The sequence below is a fragment of the Mustela nigripes genome, chromosome 1 (assembly GCF_022355385.1).
Source record: "Mustela nigripes isolate SB6536 chromosome 1, MUSNIG.SB6536, whole genome shotgun sequence".
Classification (NCBI taxonomy): Eukaryota; Metazoa; Chordata; class Mammalia; order Carnivora; family Mustelidae; genus Mustela; species Mustela nigripes.
Window position 1 is genome coordinate 129,414,482 of NC_081557.1, and position 16,574 is coordinate 129,431,055.

The 16,574-nt window shown below is 33.7% G+C and overlaps 1 protein-coding gene across 4 annotated transcripts in view; it reads right to left on the bottom strand.

The window, feature by feature from the left end:
• LRBA (LPS responsive beige-like anchor protein) overlaps positions 1–16,574 on the bottom strand; it is a 729,505-nt gene that overhangs the window by 522,198 nt on the left and 190,733 nt on the right. For all 4 annotated transcript variants that reach the window (XM_059373625.1, XM_059373604.1, XM_059373615.1 and 1 more), the window contains exon 31: positions 7,692–7,825. In XM_059373625.1, the coding sequence (XP_059229608.1) occupies positions 7,692–7,825 (134 nt within the window). The remainder of the gene's footprint in view (positions 1–7,691; positions 7,826–16,574) is intronic.

The window sequence follows — 16,574 nt, forward strand, 5'->3', positions numbered from 1 at the left end:
GTCATGATTCCAGGGTCCTGAGAACAAGCCCTATATTGAGTTCCCTGCTCAGCAGGGGCCTGCTTCTCCCTTTCCCTCTGCCACTCTCCCTGCCTATGCTCTCCTGTTCTCTCTCTATCAAATAAATAAATAAAAGCTTAAAAAAAAAAAGTAACAAAGATAAAGTAGATTCTCCAATGTTCTTTTCCCACATTTCTGCAAAGCACTACAGAAGAAAATTCAAGAGCTCTTCTAAGTAACTCTACTATATATTCATGTTTGCTGCTACCCATTTTTAGTCAAGCCTTCTGTTTATGTATTCCTTACCTATTAAATTCTGGCAATAAATATTAAAGTTCCTCTACTCTTCTCAGCTTGAAATCTATTTCCCTTCCTGCTTTCAAAAAGAAATGTTAGGTCATTCACAACCACAGCCTTTCTCCTCCACATCTAAAAAGAAATCCTGCCAAGCTCTCAAGATCTCAACAATCAATCTCTTACGTAACTTCCACATGGATTTCTTTAGAAAACTTGTTCTACACTAGCAGAAAACACTTCCTCACCAGCCACCTATAACCAAACCATTCTCAAACTGAATCCTAGCTCTATTAATATTGGGCCAGTTTCTCTGATAATAACTACCCGTCAGGGGTTGTTATATGATTGAAATGTTTGGGGGAAGCCGTAATAGCTCTGCCACTTACCAGCAGTAGAACCTGGGTAAAGTTATTTAAGCTCTCTGTGCTTCATTTTCCTAATCTATAAAATGAACAGTGGTACCTACACCTCACAGAATTATTTTGAGCCTGGACCATAATACATACACAATGAATGATAGCTTCCTTTCCTACCCTTCTACTCTATGACTTTCTTTTAAATACTTAAAGTTGGGGCGCCTGGGTGGCTCAGTGGTTTAAGCCGCTGCCTTCGGCTCAGGTCATGATTTCAGGGTGCTGGGATCGAGTCCCTCATCGGGCTCTCTGCTCAGCGGGGAGCCTGCTTCCCTCTGTCTCTCTCTGTCTGCCTCTCCATCTACTTGTGATTTCTCTCTGTCAAATAAATAAAATCTTTAAAAAAAATAAAAAATAAAAAATAAATACTTAAAGTTATCATAGTTCCCTTTAGTCTGTACTTCAGGCTTAAAATACACCAAATTCTTCAATGATTATTCATATGACATTACGTATACATACCTTAAATGACATAAATGTTCTAAAGTACCTTTTAAAAACATTACTCTAAAAATTTTTTAAAGAAACCAAAGGTAAATCTGTTTAAAAGACTAGAAGTTATAAAGCAAAGAGTCAAGCCCAGATTTAACTGTTATAAAAAGTGGATTTCCAATTATTTCACTTATCACATTGGTATAAAACAAAACATAGCCAAAAAGATTTGGTAAACCCAGCCACTGTATAAGAAAGTATTTTATTGAATGCCTGTACTCTCTCACCACACTCCCATAACTTCCTCAGGCTCACTTCATTTGTAACTGAGCATTTTGATTCAACTTACTCTCTTAGGTAAGGCAAATAAAATTAGTTACAGGTATAAACAGCAAGGCTCTAATCAGCAAGGATCTGGGACAACTCAACCTTCCCTAAAATATGCTTGGTCTTCAGGCAGAACTAGATCAGTAATTCTGATTCAGTTCTGATCACCAATTCTCAGCCAAACATAGAGCTTCAGAAATCTAGACTGTATGACACCCCACAGGCTTTGTTCGTTTGGGGGAGGATACCGTAGCAATCTTAGATAATTAACCTTTGGATAATTACTAAGCCTACCTCTTAAGAGAGAGAACATTCCTACAAGATGAAGTTGTGAATCTCTCCTTTCCAATACACATTTCCTTCCCATTCCCTTGAAAATCAGAATTAACTTTTCTTTTTACTGGGATTTATTTATCTCTGTCTTCCTCCCCTCCTCACCATCCTGCTCATTTGAGAGCTAACTGTACACAAAAACCCTAAGAAACAGCATGGAACCTATCCTAATGCAAAGTATTAAAAGTGAAGTTAAAGCACACATTTCTTTATAATCACAATCTTTTAAAGTACATGTATGAATTCCTACTTCACAAAGTCTTCCATTTTCTCATTTTTCTTCCATGTTAAAATTTCAAACTAGAGAGCAAAACAAGGTAATTTTGAAAAGAATCTTTCTGTTTGGGGGCACCTGGGTGGCTCAGTGGGCTAAACCTCTGCCTTCAGCTCGGGTCATGATCTCAGGGTCCTGGGATCGAGTCCCGCATCAAGCTCTCTGCTCAACAAGGAGCCTGCTTCCTCCCCTCTCTTTCTCTGCTTGCCTCTCTGCCTACTTGTGATCTCTCTGAGTCAAATAAATAAATAAAATCTTTAAAAAACAAAAAAAAAGAATCTTTCTGTTCAGTATCTGGAATTTCTGAGACTCAGGTCCATCCTTTTATTTCTACACAACACTCAATGAAGTACTTCAGACACCAAATATATTTATTATAATCAATTAATGACACCTCCAATTCTCTAAATCCTTGACAGCAATATGATTACTAAACCATAATTGGCCACTGATTTTTATTATTAGTGATTAATTAACTATTTCTGAGCTTTATTTCTTTTAATTGGTGGTAGTTTTTAAAGACCATCTTTATTTAGAATATAACAGACACTGTCTCTAAAAGGACTACTGGTAGTTTTTCTCAAACTTCTCTGAACCTAAAAAAAAGCAAAGTATGAAGCCCCATGTATTTAAAAGTGACACAAGTAATAAACCTCAAGGAAATATTTGTATGAGGCTTTAGGTAATAGTTACAAAACAAAAATAGCTTTTACTGTGCTGACTCTAATTTTAACAAACTGAAATGCATATCCGAAGTCTGAAGAAGACAAGGAGCAATAGTGGCTCTAAATAAAACAGTAACAAAGAAAGGCTTCCTGACACTACTCTAGAAGTGTTGGCCAATTTTCAAACCTAAAAGAGACTACAGCAGAAAGGGATTCTATAAACGGTCTTTTTCAATAATAAGAAAACACTTTACCAACAAAGATAAAAAGGTCCAGGGGGATGGGTAAAATACATGATGGGGATTAAGGAGTACCTTTGTTATGACGAGCACTGGGTATTGAATGGAATCACTAAATTGTATACCTGAAACTAATAGTACACTGAAATTTTTAAAAAATCTTTAAAAGAAATCAACTAGCAATAATTATTGGAGGAAAACACCACACAAAAAAATAAACTAGAATATCGGTAACTTCATAGGGGTCATTCTCCATTTCTGCCATGGAAAAAATGTAGTTTCCAAATATTCTGCATTTTTCAACTCAGATAAAATCATAAATTTATGACTAACTTATTGTTTTAAATTAACATTAAATATTTTTAATACACAATCACACATACGTAAATGCAGAAGCTACTTTGAACATGTGGAATGATACTCACTTATCTTTTCCTTATCCTTGCACTGATAAACTGGCTCCTTCAAACTGACAGTTTTCCAGACATTCAAAAGAACAAAAAGGAAAATGCAAATATATCATCTGTCTCGTATCTACCCAGGGAATAGCCAACTGTTTATACAAAGTCCCTAAGGGTCTAAATAAATAATGTCCTTTGCAATAAAGTATCATTAAAACAAGTGCCAATATATAATCCCTAAACATTGGATTTTTAAAATTTCTCTACCTCTCCCTTTTACCCCCAAAACCTCCTCACCAATTCCAGACCAGTCACAAGAGGCACAGTCTGTATGCCCAGTAAAAACTTTTTACTAAACAAAAAACTTGTACTGATTGAGTAAATATAAGCTCCTTGGGTCAAATTTCATATAAGCAAAGAATCAAACCTTTTTTTTCAATGTTAAAAATAAATGTGCTAATTAATAACATACATGGGTCTGATAATCAGATGAGAGCCTAATATTCCAAATAGAAGTATAATTATTGTATTTTACAAACTGGCAATGGCAAACACCCAGCATATAAATTACTGAAAGACAGTCTATTTGGTTCCTTTAGTAGATTAGCTTCATTTTTGTTTTAATCACTTTATGCTTCGCATCATGGTAGAAAAAAACATGTTAGCACACCTGAAAAAAGAGTAATGACATCTTAACACATACTGTAATCTGGGCAATTAAACCTATACTGATGAGTAACTTTAAAATTTCCAGATTTTGATATATTTACTAAAACTGTTTTCTCTTTTAGCTTTCTTTTAAAATATGCATATACCAAGGATATATCTTGTTCTCTGATAAATATCTTTTATCAGTTACAAAGAAAGACTTGCTATTGATAGTAGTAGACTACCCTTTTTTGCTAATAAAATGTTACATAAGCTAAGGAATATTATCCAAACTAAAATGTAAAATTTGTATAATAATCAAAATTTTTAAAATAATCAAAATTTGTATAATAAGCACAGTTTCAGTAATGCACAACTTAAAATGTAAATGTGCAAATCTTCAATTTTTTGGCAATGTTACAGATTTTGGTGACTTTTTAAAGTACAGTTGACACACAATGTTAGTTTCAGGTGCACAACATAGTGATTCCATAATTCTATATACTATGTCATGCTCACCACAGTGTAATTACTACCTATCACCATACAATGCAATTACAATACCAATGACTATGTATTTCCTATTCTCTATCACTTATTCATTCCATAAATGGAAGCCTGTATCTCCCACTCCCTTCATCCATTTCATCCATCCCCCCTATATCCTTCTCTTCTGGCAACCACCAGTTCATTTTCTGTATTTATGGGTCTACTTCTGCTTTTTTGTTAGTTTCATTTTTGAGTTGGCGATAATATTATCACAGAAGAATCTCTGACCTCAGATAAAGCTGGCAAGTTCTAATTCTTTTTCTGGGATCCAACTGTACCCAATTCTAGTTTCTGTTTGTGCCACATGTAAAATTTAGAAATCCCATTCTGATACTAAAATTTCTAAATAGTTTAACTGTTCTGCTACAAAAGTCCTATTTAATGTTTTATATTTACATTGTTTCTGCCAAGGAAATTCCCATTTTTGCTATTGTACCATGTATTAACAAGTGTACTTTTTTAATCAATACTCTATTAATGGATTTTAGTAGTTCATTTTTTGTTACTGACTCACTATAAAACTCAGAACTGAAGTCACCCCAAGGCACAAATACTTAAGGTTTAAGATCCATAGGGACAGATATTTACTATACCTTCATACAAAGAAAATAATATAAGATCAAACCAAGACTAATACCTAATATACCCAGATCTGCAGGAATAAATTGCCCAGGGGTGCCTGGATGGCTCAGTCAGTTAGCATCTGACTCTTAATTTCAGCTCAGGTCATGATCTCAGGGTTCTGGGATTGAGCCTTTGCTTGTCCCTCTCCCTCTGCTCCTCCCCCTGCTCTCTCCTTCTCTCAAATAAATAAAATCTTCAAAAAAAATAAAAATAAAAATAAACTGCCCAGCTCAGTGTGCGATTACAACTATCAATTCATCCACAAATCATTTACTCCCAATTCTTGCTTGAACCAGAAGGAGGAAAATAAACTTAAATATATGTCACCTATTTTTATTAATGGCAAATAAATTAAGAGACCTACCAAAAAGAAAACAAAAATCTCACAATAAAAATATTGATGGTGAGGAGATACCTACATGTGGGGTTTGGATTCCAAGTAAAAAAAGAACAGAATATACGGGCAAGTATGGTAAACAAAAGTAGATAAAATGGGGTTGTAGGAGAGTGAAAAATACAATGACTGAAAACACTATATTGAGTTAGATTTTCCATATCAAGGTTGTAAGGTTCATGTCAGCAATTAATGGAATGGAACAGAAATAAACTGGAGACACCATATAACGAGGACAACAAGAGAATACTGAAAGAGGAAAGGAAGAGTCAGCTATGAAAAACAAATGATAAAAACAAAGACCATCACCACAAAGATTTGAGATAACAAGGAATTTTTTTCTTAATTAAGGGGTTTTAGGGAGAAGGAAAGAGCTAACAATTCTAGCACAAAATGGGAAAGCCTGAGAAATGAGAACCATCACCACTGGAAATTAAACAAAATTTCAACAATGGGGTCAAAGGGTACATTATAGCTGGATACAGTGTTTTGTGAGGGTTCGCCAATAAACAAATAGTCTTCAAAGTGAAAATTATTTTGTAATTCCACATATGGTTCTTCAGGGTGAGTTTATATAATAATGGGTATACTAGAAAAAATACAATGCTTCAGAAATAAATTTATCATCCTGTTTTACATCCAATATTGCCTATGCATCTCTCAGCTTTGTTTCTTATCTCTTCTGAAGACTGCATGATTTAAATTTCAAAAATATATTTAAAAGCAACCAGAGGATTGCCTTAATTACTTTGTCCCATAAACTGAAATTAAAAGGCAATATATTCAAAATAAGATGAAAATATTTTATTCAGTGTACTGTAAACTGCTAAACTTACTACTATTTGCTCTGGGAAGTTATCAGAAGTCCGCTAACACTGAGTTTAAAAGATGGCCCACCATTTCAACAGATACAAGTACCTTCTGCCTTTTTCCCAACTGAAGAAGCTCTAGAAAAATCACAGCTGATTTTTTTTAAGGGTATTGGATAGGGGTGAAAGAACAGAAATTTGCCTCCCAGTCCAACATAGATTACCAAATTGCTTCTCCTCCAAAGTAAAACAAAAGCATCAGAGTATAATGGACAAGTCTGGTAGAGTCCTACACTTATTTTCTTTTATATTTTCTCACTAGAACAATTATTAAAAAAAATAATAATAACAATACACCACACTACTATGTTAGTAATAGGCAATGGGAAATAATGGGAATTGGGAATGTTGAGGTAGTATATGGAACTCTGTACTTTCCATTCCATTTTTTTGTAACTTAAAACTGATCTAAAAAGTAAGGTCTATTTGTTTTTTTAAAATTATTGATAAAATAAGGGGCGCCTGGGTGGCTCAGTCATCAAGCATCTGCCTTTGGCTCGGGTCATGATCCCAGGCTCCTGGGATCAAGTCCCCACATGGTGATCCCTGCTCAGTGGGAAGCCTGCTTCTCCCTCTCCCACTCCCCCTGCTTGTGTTCCCTCTCTGTGTCTCTCTCTGTCAAATAAATAAAATTTTTTTTTAATTTTTTTAATAAAATAAAAGGCAACATAGCATAAGACTCCATGTACTACTACTACAGATTTTGGTTTCCAGGAAGAAATTTTTTTTCAATAAACTGAATACTGTACAATTATATATAAACATAATACAAGATTAATGATAACATTTTGAAAAAGACACTAACCCATGAAACTTAAAAAATCAAAACTGCCAGTAGTAGTTCAACCACATGGAAACAATCAAGTAACTTCAGAGTATATTTCCTAGATTTTTCCATGTACAAAAGGTATATACTTCACACAGCTACAATTACATGGTATATGTAAAGTACTGCACATACATTTACTTAACCAACTGTGAACATTTCCTCATCACTAAACACTAGGAACAGTTATTATGTTTAAGTGATGAAAATACTGAAATAACGTGATAGAATTTATTTGATACTATTCAATTTATTTGGAAAATTATGAAACAATCAATAGCATAATACAAAAGCATAATGATTTATAACGTGCCTAACAAACTATCTCAATTTTATCAAAAGTCCTCAACTTTGAAGAAATGCAATCTAAAAACTTTTTGTTCAAATATAACTCACTCACCAGGTGATTCTCCTCCTACATCTGAGGCTTGGCTTGAATCTACTGAAGAAACCACACTGACAGCATTGGTAGGTAGACTTGCAGTAAGTGTAGAAGGTAAGACTGCTGATTTTTTTGTTGCAATGATGACACTTCTGTAAGTAAACAGATTTTAAAATACAAAAGGTCACTCAACCTAATTACATTAATTTCAAAATAGAAAGTAGGAAACTAATTTCTTTTTATAGTTTAATTATTTCTATTTTGATGTAGAATTTAGAATATGCTGTCAGTAAGAAATCTTTCCAACTGCATTCATATTTATCCAAATTTCAATGTTTTAAAATGAAGACAATCTCCTATGAAAATATAATAATCCATTATAACATGTGAACTTACAATTACTATATAATATTCTTCAAATTTATTATCTTTAATTATCCAACTTAAATAAAATATAACCAAAGGTATATAAAAAAGGGATTTTGGCACTCAAGTGGAAAAGTAATTAACTTTTTCTTAACCTCAGAATTGAAGCAGATTTCTACATGGATTTTAAACAACACATTTCTACATGGATTTTAAAGCACCACTAAATTGTAATCATAAAACCTTAGAAATCTTGTAAGGTGAAAAAAAAAAAAAAACCCTACAGATATAAATAATTTTTAACACATATCTACCAAGTTTTTCTTTTTAAGCCCCAAAGACTATTGTTTGATAATATTATATAGAATAAACAATGCAGAGGTATAAAAGCTAGATGCAAAAAATTTCAAATAATCAAATTTGTTCATTTTGTCTATTACTCCAACACAGGTATTTATGATACACCAATTTCAATTAAATTGTGATGCTTTATACCAAAATAGTAACTAAAAGACCTTATTAGGCATAACTAAAAGGCATTTTTAATTGAAGTTAGCTCCATAAACATGCAAAAACCTAGTTAATGAGGTAAAGAGGACAGCTGATATATAATGCACTCCCACAGCAGTGCTTACTTTTAATTACCTGGTGTTAACCATAAGCCTAAAGTCTTCAACATTCAATTTATTTAATCACATCTTTTGTTGACAATATTGTAACCGCAAGCTTCAAGTATTCCCTTAACAGCTTTAAAGTATTCAGTTTCTAAATAAAGTTACTTAGATACTTGATCCCAATAAATGTATTCAAAAGTGGAAAATATGTAATTCCAGTACTTTAAAAATACATTTTGTTTTTGTTGTTATACCAAAGAAAGATAATACAAAGCTAAACAGGTTCTGTTTTACTTCAATGCCTATCAGGCGATGGCAAACACTGTTGCCAATTAAATCAAGTTCTCTTGTGTTAGGCATGGCTTATTCAATGTACTTGGGGGTAGCTGGTGTCACATCATTATAAGGGTGACTGCCAATGTTAACTATACACTAAAAAATAGATGCAACAGCCACCTGAGCCCTCATTCCGAAATGGTGTGCTTAAATCACGGTAGCTTACATGAGATGAAGATTATTGACTTTAGGGGGAATAGATGTGACCACGTATGTGTGCATGCTAGCAGTGCACTCAAAATAATATAAAATGGAATTTTATATTTCCTACTCAAGGAAGCATTTCCTATTCAAGACAGAAATTCATAAAACTATTGTTTAAGAAAATCTCCAGGTACATACCCTAGAACCTATTTTGGAAGGAGGAGTGCTATGCAGAATTTACTTTCACATTTGTTCACAAAAGAAAGAACTAGTAACTAGTAAGACTAGTTCACTGATATGATAAATAAAAGCACTGAAATGAGCAACAGAAGATAGTATTTAGAAAACTGAAGTTGTTTTTTCCATAACTGAAATTTAAGACATAAAACTAACCTATGTACAAACCCTCTCCTGGGAATTTTCTCAAGATAACTTATGCACACAAAAAATGTATACAATAATGTTCAAGAGGACTTATCTAATAGTCAAAAACTAGAAACAGCTCAGAATCCTTTCAAAAGAAAAATGAGTAAGTGATATGCTTATACAATGAAACAATACTCAGCAATTAAAAGAAACTACTAATAAACACAACATAAGTGAATTCTTAAAAGCATTATATTGAGTGAAGGAAGTCTTATACAGAACACAAACTTTGTATTTCCTTTTACATGAAGTTCTATAAAAGGCAAAACTAATCTACCCTAGAAAAAAAATCAGAAGAATAGCTGCCTCTAGCTGGGAAGGCACATGAGGGAACTCTCAAGGTTGATGATGTCTTGACTGAGGATATAGGTTACACACAGGTGTACAAAGTTGTCAAAATTCATCAAATGGTACACATAAGATCTGTGCCTTTGAATGCATGTACATTTTACCTTAAAAAACTGTACTGATCTCTAAAGATCTGCATGCTGAAATGTTTATGAAGTGAACTGATATCTGTTGAAACACATAAAAAATAAAACTGATAGATGGATATATGAAGAATTATATGATGAAGCCAACAGAGTTAAAGATTAATTGCAGTATCTTAATGAGAGGTCTGTGGGTGTTCACTGTACAATTCTTTCAATTTCTGTTTGAACATTTTCATAATAAAACATTGGAAAGGGGCACCTGGGTGGCTCAGTGGGTTGAGCCTCTGCCTTCGACTCAGGTCATGATCTCAGGGTCCTGGGATTGAGCCCCGCATTGTGCTCTCTGTTCGGCAGGGAGCCCACTTCCCTTCCTCTCTCTCTGCCTGCCTCTCTGCCTACTTGTGATTTCTCTCTGTCAAATAAGTAAATTAAATTAAAAAAAAAAATTGAAAAACTGCTAACAGAAAAAACTTACTACAGATGTTCCTTAATATACACAATCTCTATTTATCCGAGACAACATGGTTAATTAAAGGTAACAAAAACTTACCTCATTTCTAACCCTTAAGAAGCTACTACCATTAATAATGCTATCAATCATGTATACTTATTCTTTACTACAATGCAGCTAATATTTATTTTCTAAGATCTTTCTCTTATTCTCATTCCTAACACATCTGAAGTGTGGCTACCTACATGAATTCATATTTAATCCAGCATTACTCACACACTTCTCCAATATGCTCTTACAGTTCCTGCGCATGTATGTCATTTCACAACTCCAACCACTTGCATATGCTATTCCTCAGCCAAGATGCCTTCTCTTAGCCCTGCATGCCAGTAACCTCTTCTGTCTCACCTTTCAAAACCTTGCTTATAGGTAAGCCTCCCTAGAATCTCCAAGTCAAAGTTCATAATGTATTATTATTCTTCATATTTCCCCATGATCCTATTATATAAATTTATAAATTAATAGCTATGATTTAAACTGATGATATGCCAAAACTTAGTACTTAATTCTCCAATCCTAACATACATACATATTACTTCCACTTTAAAAGTTAAAATAGTAAAGTTCAGATAGGTAAAGTAATTTGCCAAAGTAAATGCCCTATAATTCCAGGTTTGTTTAAACAAGAGCCTTCTATTTGAACTATTTTCTCATATTGACCTTTTTCTTAAGGTTCATTGAGATATAATTCACATATCACACAATTTAAGTGTCCAATGGTTTTTAGTATATTCACAGAGTTGTGGAACCATTACCACAATCAATTTAACATTTAAACACAATTCCATAGTATAATCACCTACAAGCAATAATAATAAAGATTTCCAAGATATAAAATTATGCATGTATTACTAAAATAAAAAATATATATGCTCACAAATGGGGAATGTTCCCAATTCTTTAGCCTACTTATTAATTATAAATTACAAATAAACATTATTTATAATTATCATTTATTAATACATAATAAAGAAAATTTCCAAATTCTTTGGCTGATTCAAGTTATTTCTTTTTTTTTAAGATTTTATTTATTTAGGGACGCCTGGGTGGCTCAGTTGGTTAAGCAGCTGCCTTCGGCTCAGGTCATGATCCCAGCGTCCTGGGATCGAGTCCCACATCGGGCTCTTTGCTCCACAGGGAGCCTGCTTCTCCCTCTGACTCTGCCTTCCACTCTGTCTGCCTATGCTCGCTCTCGCTCACTCTCTCTCTGACAAATAAATAAATAAAATCTTTAAAAAAAAAAAAAAGATTTTATTTATTTATTTGACAGAGAGAGAGAGCAGAGGCAGGAAGAGTGGCAGGCAGAGGGAGAGAGAGGAGCAGGCTCCCCACTAAGGAAAGAGCCTAATGCGGGACTCTGGGACATGACCTGGGCAGAAGGCAGAGTCTTAATGACTGAGCCACCCAGGCGTCCCTGATTCAGGTCATTTCTGAGGAAGCAAAATAATAATGCTTCAGCTTTGGACCACATAAAAACAAAGAAAATTCAAAGTCATAATGATCCAATTTAAAGAAAAAGCAGCAGGCAGATTTCAGGATATTTCCCTTTCCTTTACTGTTTTATTTATCAAAGGGTTTCCATGTAAAAGACTGAAGTTTTCAATAAAAGTAATATTTAAGCTATCATATGTATCATGTATGTACGTGTAAATTTAAGCTAATAAAGCATGTCCTACAGTTAAAAAAAATATTTGCTGAAATTTATCTTTACCACTACTCAAGAATGATCATGAAAGGACTAACATTTCATATTTTTCTAAAATGCTTTGGAAACACAAAGAAAATGCAACATACATTTGGAACAAGTTTGAGATCCTATATGCCAAGCAGTATGCTAGGGATATTTCTGGCTTTGTTCTCAGGATACAAATTAAGTTTCTAATTAAGAGACTAAATGAATTCCTTGTCAATATTTAAGAAGCAAATAACTAAATTTTTAGTATCTGCTATCAACTTTTTAAAAAAAAAGATTTTATTTATTTATTTGACAGAGATCACAAGTAGGCAGAAAGGCAGGCAGAGAGAGAGAGAGAGAGAGAGAGAGAGGAGGAAGCAGACTCTCTGCTGAGCAGAGAGCCTGATGTGGGGCTCAATCCCAGGACCATGAGATCATGACCCAAGCTAATGGCAGAGTAAGCTTTAACCCAATGAACCACCCAGGCACCCCAGTCATCAACTTTTTTTAAAAAAGCATTTTAAACTATTTAAACATTTTAAAATATTAAAGTATAAAATTTTACATATTATAGTTTTATTTTTTTAAAGATTTAAACATTTATTTTGGAGGGGGAGAGAAAGAGAGAGAGAAAGAAAAAGCATGCATGGGAGGGAAGGACAGAGGGGGAGAGAGACACACAGACTCCCCGCTGAGCAAAGAGCCCTACCCAGGGCTCAACCCCAAGACCCTGAGATCCTGACCTGGGCCGAAATCAAGAGTTGGATGCTTAACCAACTGAGCCACCCAGGCACCCCACATATTATAATTTTCTTTACAAACTCGCTGACTTTAATAAATGATTAGTATCTATAAGGCACTACACTTAAAATGCATATGAATTATTTATAACAATCCATGAATTAATAACTACATATTATCATCCCCATATTATAGATGACAAAGAAGTCATTTCCTAACATTCCACATAAAGTGTACACACTGCTGACATTTTTAGAACTATGAACAAGGGAGACTTCTGTGAAAGTTTCCTTTTATTTAGTCACAACAAAGAGCAACAATATCTTCCAGATCACAAAGGCTCAGAAGTTCCATTTCAGAACCATATCAGTTTCAAATATCATAAACTTCCACATAAATGCTATTTAACATGCAAATCGTTCACTACAGGAGAAAAGAGCATTTTTAAGCCTAGCACTTTACTCCCTAAGGATCTAACTGAAAAGCCAAACAAGCCCTTGAACTTTATCAAGATAAATCCCTGGCATCCACTAATCACCAGAGAGGATCTTCAAATTAGATAAGAGCAAGAACTTTGGCATGGGAATGAACACAAACACCTTGCCATCCACAAAGGCCCACAACCTGGCAGCCTTTCAGCAAGGTTCCACTCATGTAGGTGTTACTCTAAACTTTCCAGCTATTGCTTGGGAGTTGATAATTCTTAAGATATGAGGAGAGTTGTGATTTCTGACACAGCATTCCAGAGATAAATACATGATCAGAGGGATGCTTTGAAATTCCCAAAGATATTCCACTGGCCTAAGCCTGCATGAAAATAGTTTTTCAAAAGGTGTCTCTTGCTAAGAAAAAAAGGGGGGTTAAAACAGAGCACTTTGCTTGCCATCAGACAATAGGTTAAGTGCATACCAGACAGTAAATTCCAAATAACACCCTGAAAAACACTATCACAAAAATTCCCCTTTGTATTCTATTTCAACAAACCCCTTAAAATGTATTACTGAAGCATAGTTTCCCTAAATAAGTTCAAAACTCACTCACTGAAGGGATCACTAAGGCACAGATTTAATTTTTCAAATTTGGGACATTTATAAGGAACCTCTCTTTCACTAGATTAGAAAGATATATTAAATTAATAATCTACCCTCACTTAAGTATTTGTCTACTCAACCTAAGATTAATACAAATTTAAATAATGAAAATACAGAATATTTAAAAACCTAGTTATTTACACCTCTTCCCACCCTCAAAATACAGTCACTGCTATTAACAGTTTTAAATATACATTTTTAGGTATATGTGAACAGATATATCCATTTTTTAAATGATCATAAATTCCAAGTTATTTTGTACACTACTTTTTCATTTACATTTTCATTTCATAATGTATCTCCATCATTTTAAATCAACAAATAGTGTTCTCCTTTTCTTACCTTAATGGTTGCATACTATTTAATATATGTTCAGAAAATAACACATGAAACCAATCCTTCATATGTTGGCAACTATGTTTGCATAAAGTGAAATGACAAGGTCTAGAATCAGTCATCCATGCTTCAAATCTTACTTCCACCATTTATTAGTATAATAGCTTAACTACCTATTTAATTTCCCTGTGCCTCAGTTTCTTCATCTGTAAAGTAAGAATAAAAAGTAGTATCTACCTTTGAATCTACCTACCTAAAAAATACTTTTAGACCTTCACAAAGTAAAAGCTTAACAGTATTAGCTTAACTATGAGTTTTCTCCAGCAGAAAATATTTTATACTTGCGTATATCTTCTGATTTAATTTCTAGTAGTAATTAGGTCTACATATTTTAAACTTTAATTAATACTGCCAATTTTCCCTCAAATAAAATGTATTAATATGCCCTCTCTGCAATATAAAAGTGTTTTTTCATGCCCTGGGTGACTCTAGGTATCATCTTTTAAACCTCTGCCAATTTAATCAAATGACATTATCTCATGGTTATTTAAATTTTTATTTCCTTCATTATCAGTGATACAGACTGTCTTTACATTTGCATATTAACAGTATTTATCCTATGAACTACTTGTTCCTGTTATCTGTTAATCTTTCTAACAGATTTCGTCATTTTATTTATTTGTTAACATTTTATACACACACGGAATATAATTCTTTTATCTGTAATATGTATTCTAAATATTCAGTGTCTATACATACACATATACACACAACAGAAACCAGCAATGACTAAATGTCTTATTAGGTGGGATAGTTAAGTTCAGATTTATTGAGTGATTTCTTCCTGCTAAGTGTTATAGATTAATGGATCTTCAATATCATTTTCCATCAACACATACTGTTCTGCTTTTTTGGTCTTTTGTATTTAGCTTTGTAGTTTCACATAATTTAAGGATAAGGAAGCTGAAGCTCAGTGGGTAACTAGTCCAAATTCACTAATAAGTAATAGAGCCAGAAATCAAACTCAATTTTGTGTGAATTCTAGAATAATTTAACTCCTATATTATAAACACTATTAAAAAAAGAAAAAACAGGAGAAGTTAGCAGCCACTATACCTAGTAGCCACTAGGTAATGTCACAATATAAATATACCAATATGTTATTTACCCAGAATTTAGACTATCAATCTTATCATTCCAGGACACTGATCTCATCTTTTTTTTTTTTAAGATTATATTTATTTGTGTGTGTGTGTGAGAGAGAGAGAGAGAGAGAGAGAGAGCGCACAGGCAGAGGCAGAGGGAGAGCAGGCTCCCTCAGAGCAAGGAGTCCAATGTGGGACTCAATCCCAGGACGCTGGGATCATGACCTAAGCCGAAGGCAGCTGCTTAACCAACTGAGCCACCCAGGTGTCCCTGACCTCATTTTAAACAGAGGTAGAAGGAACAAGATGACAAGGAATGACAGCAAAAATACTCTCCATTAAAATTATATATTCTCTGTGATATTTCAGAGCATCTTAATCACTATAAACAATTTTTACCAGCTTGGATACCTAACATTCCAACCCACAGCAAGTCTGAAATAGAAAAGTAGGATCTGGGAAATAAATAGAAGAGAAACACAAAGAAACAACAGAAGGAAATTATGATGTATCCATCAGAAGCAAACAGAAGCCAACTCAAAGAAATCTTACTGGCCAAATCAGAGACAATCTGATCAACATAAAGCATAACAATCACAACAATAAATTATAACCTCCTGCATGAAATAGGACACCATAAAGCCACAATACTGAAGTGAATTCATTTGATCAGGATGACCAAGTTTCACAGTTTCTCTTTACAAGAAATACTTTAACAGTGGAGAAACCTAGAAAATACCACTTCAATAAATGATTAGAATGAACATCATCAGTAAAAAAATATAAATAAAAGCATGCTGGAATGCAATGAGAAGAAAGAGCCACTTCTGCAATTCTCCTGATAAAAATGCATTAACTGGAATATAATCCTAAAGAAATAATAGACAAGTATGATGGACATTCTACAAAACAGGTGGGCCATCATCCTCTAATGTCAAGATCATTAAATTCAAGGAAAGACTAAAGAACTGGTCTTCCAAATTAAAGGAGAATAAAGAGACATAACAAAATACAACATAATTCTGACCTGAATCCTTCTACTATAAAGGGTATTATTAAGACAACTAGTGAAACTTAAAAGG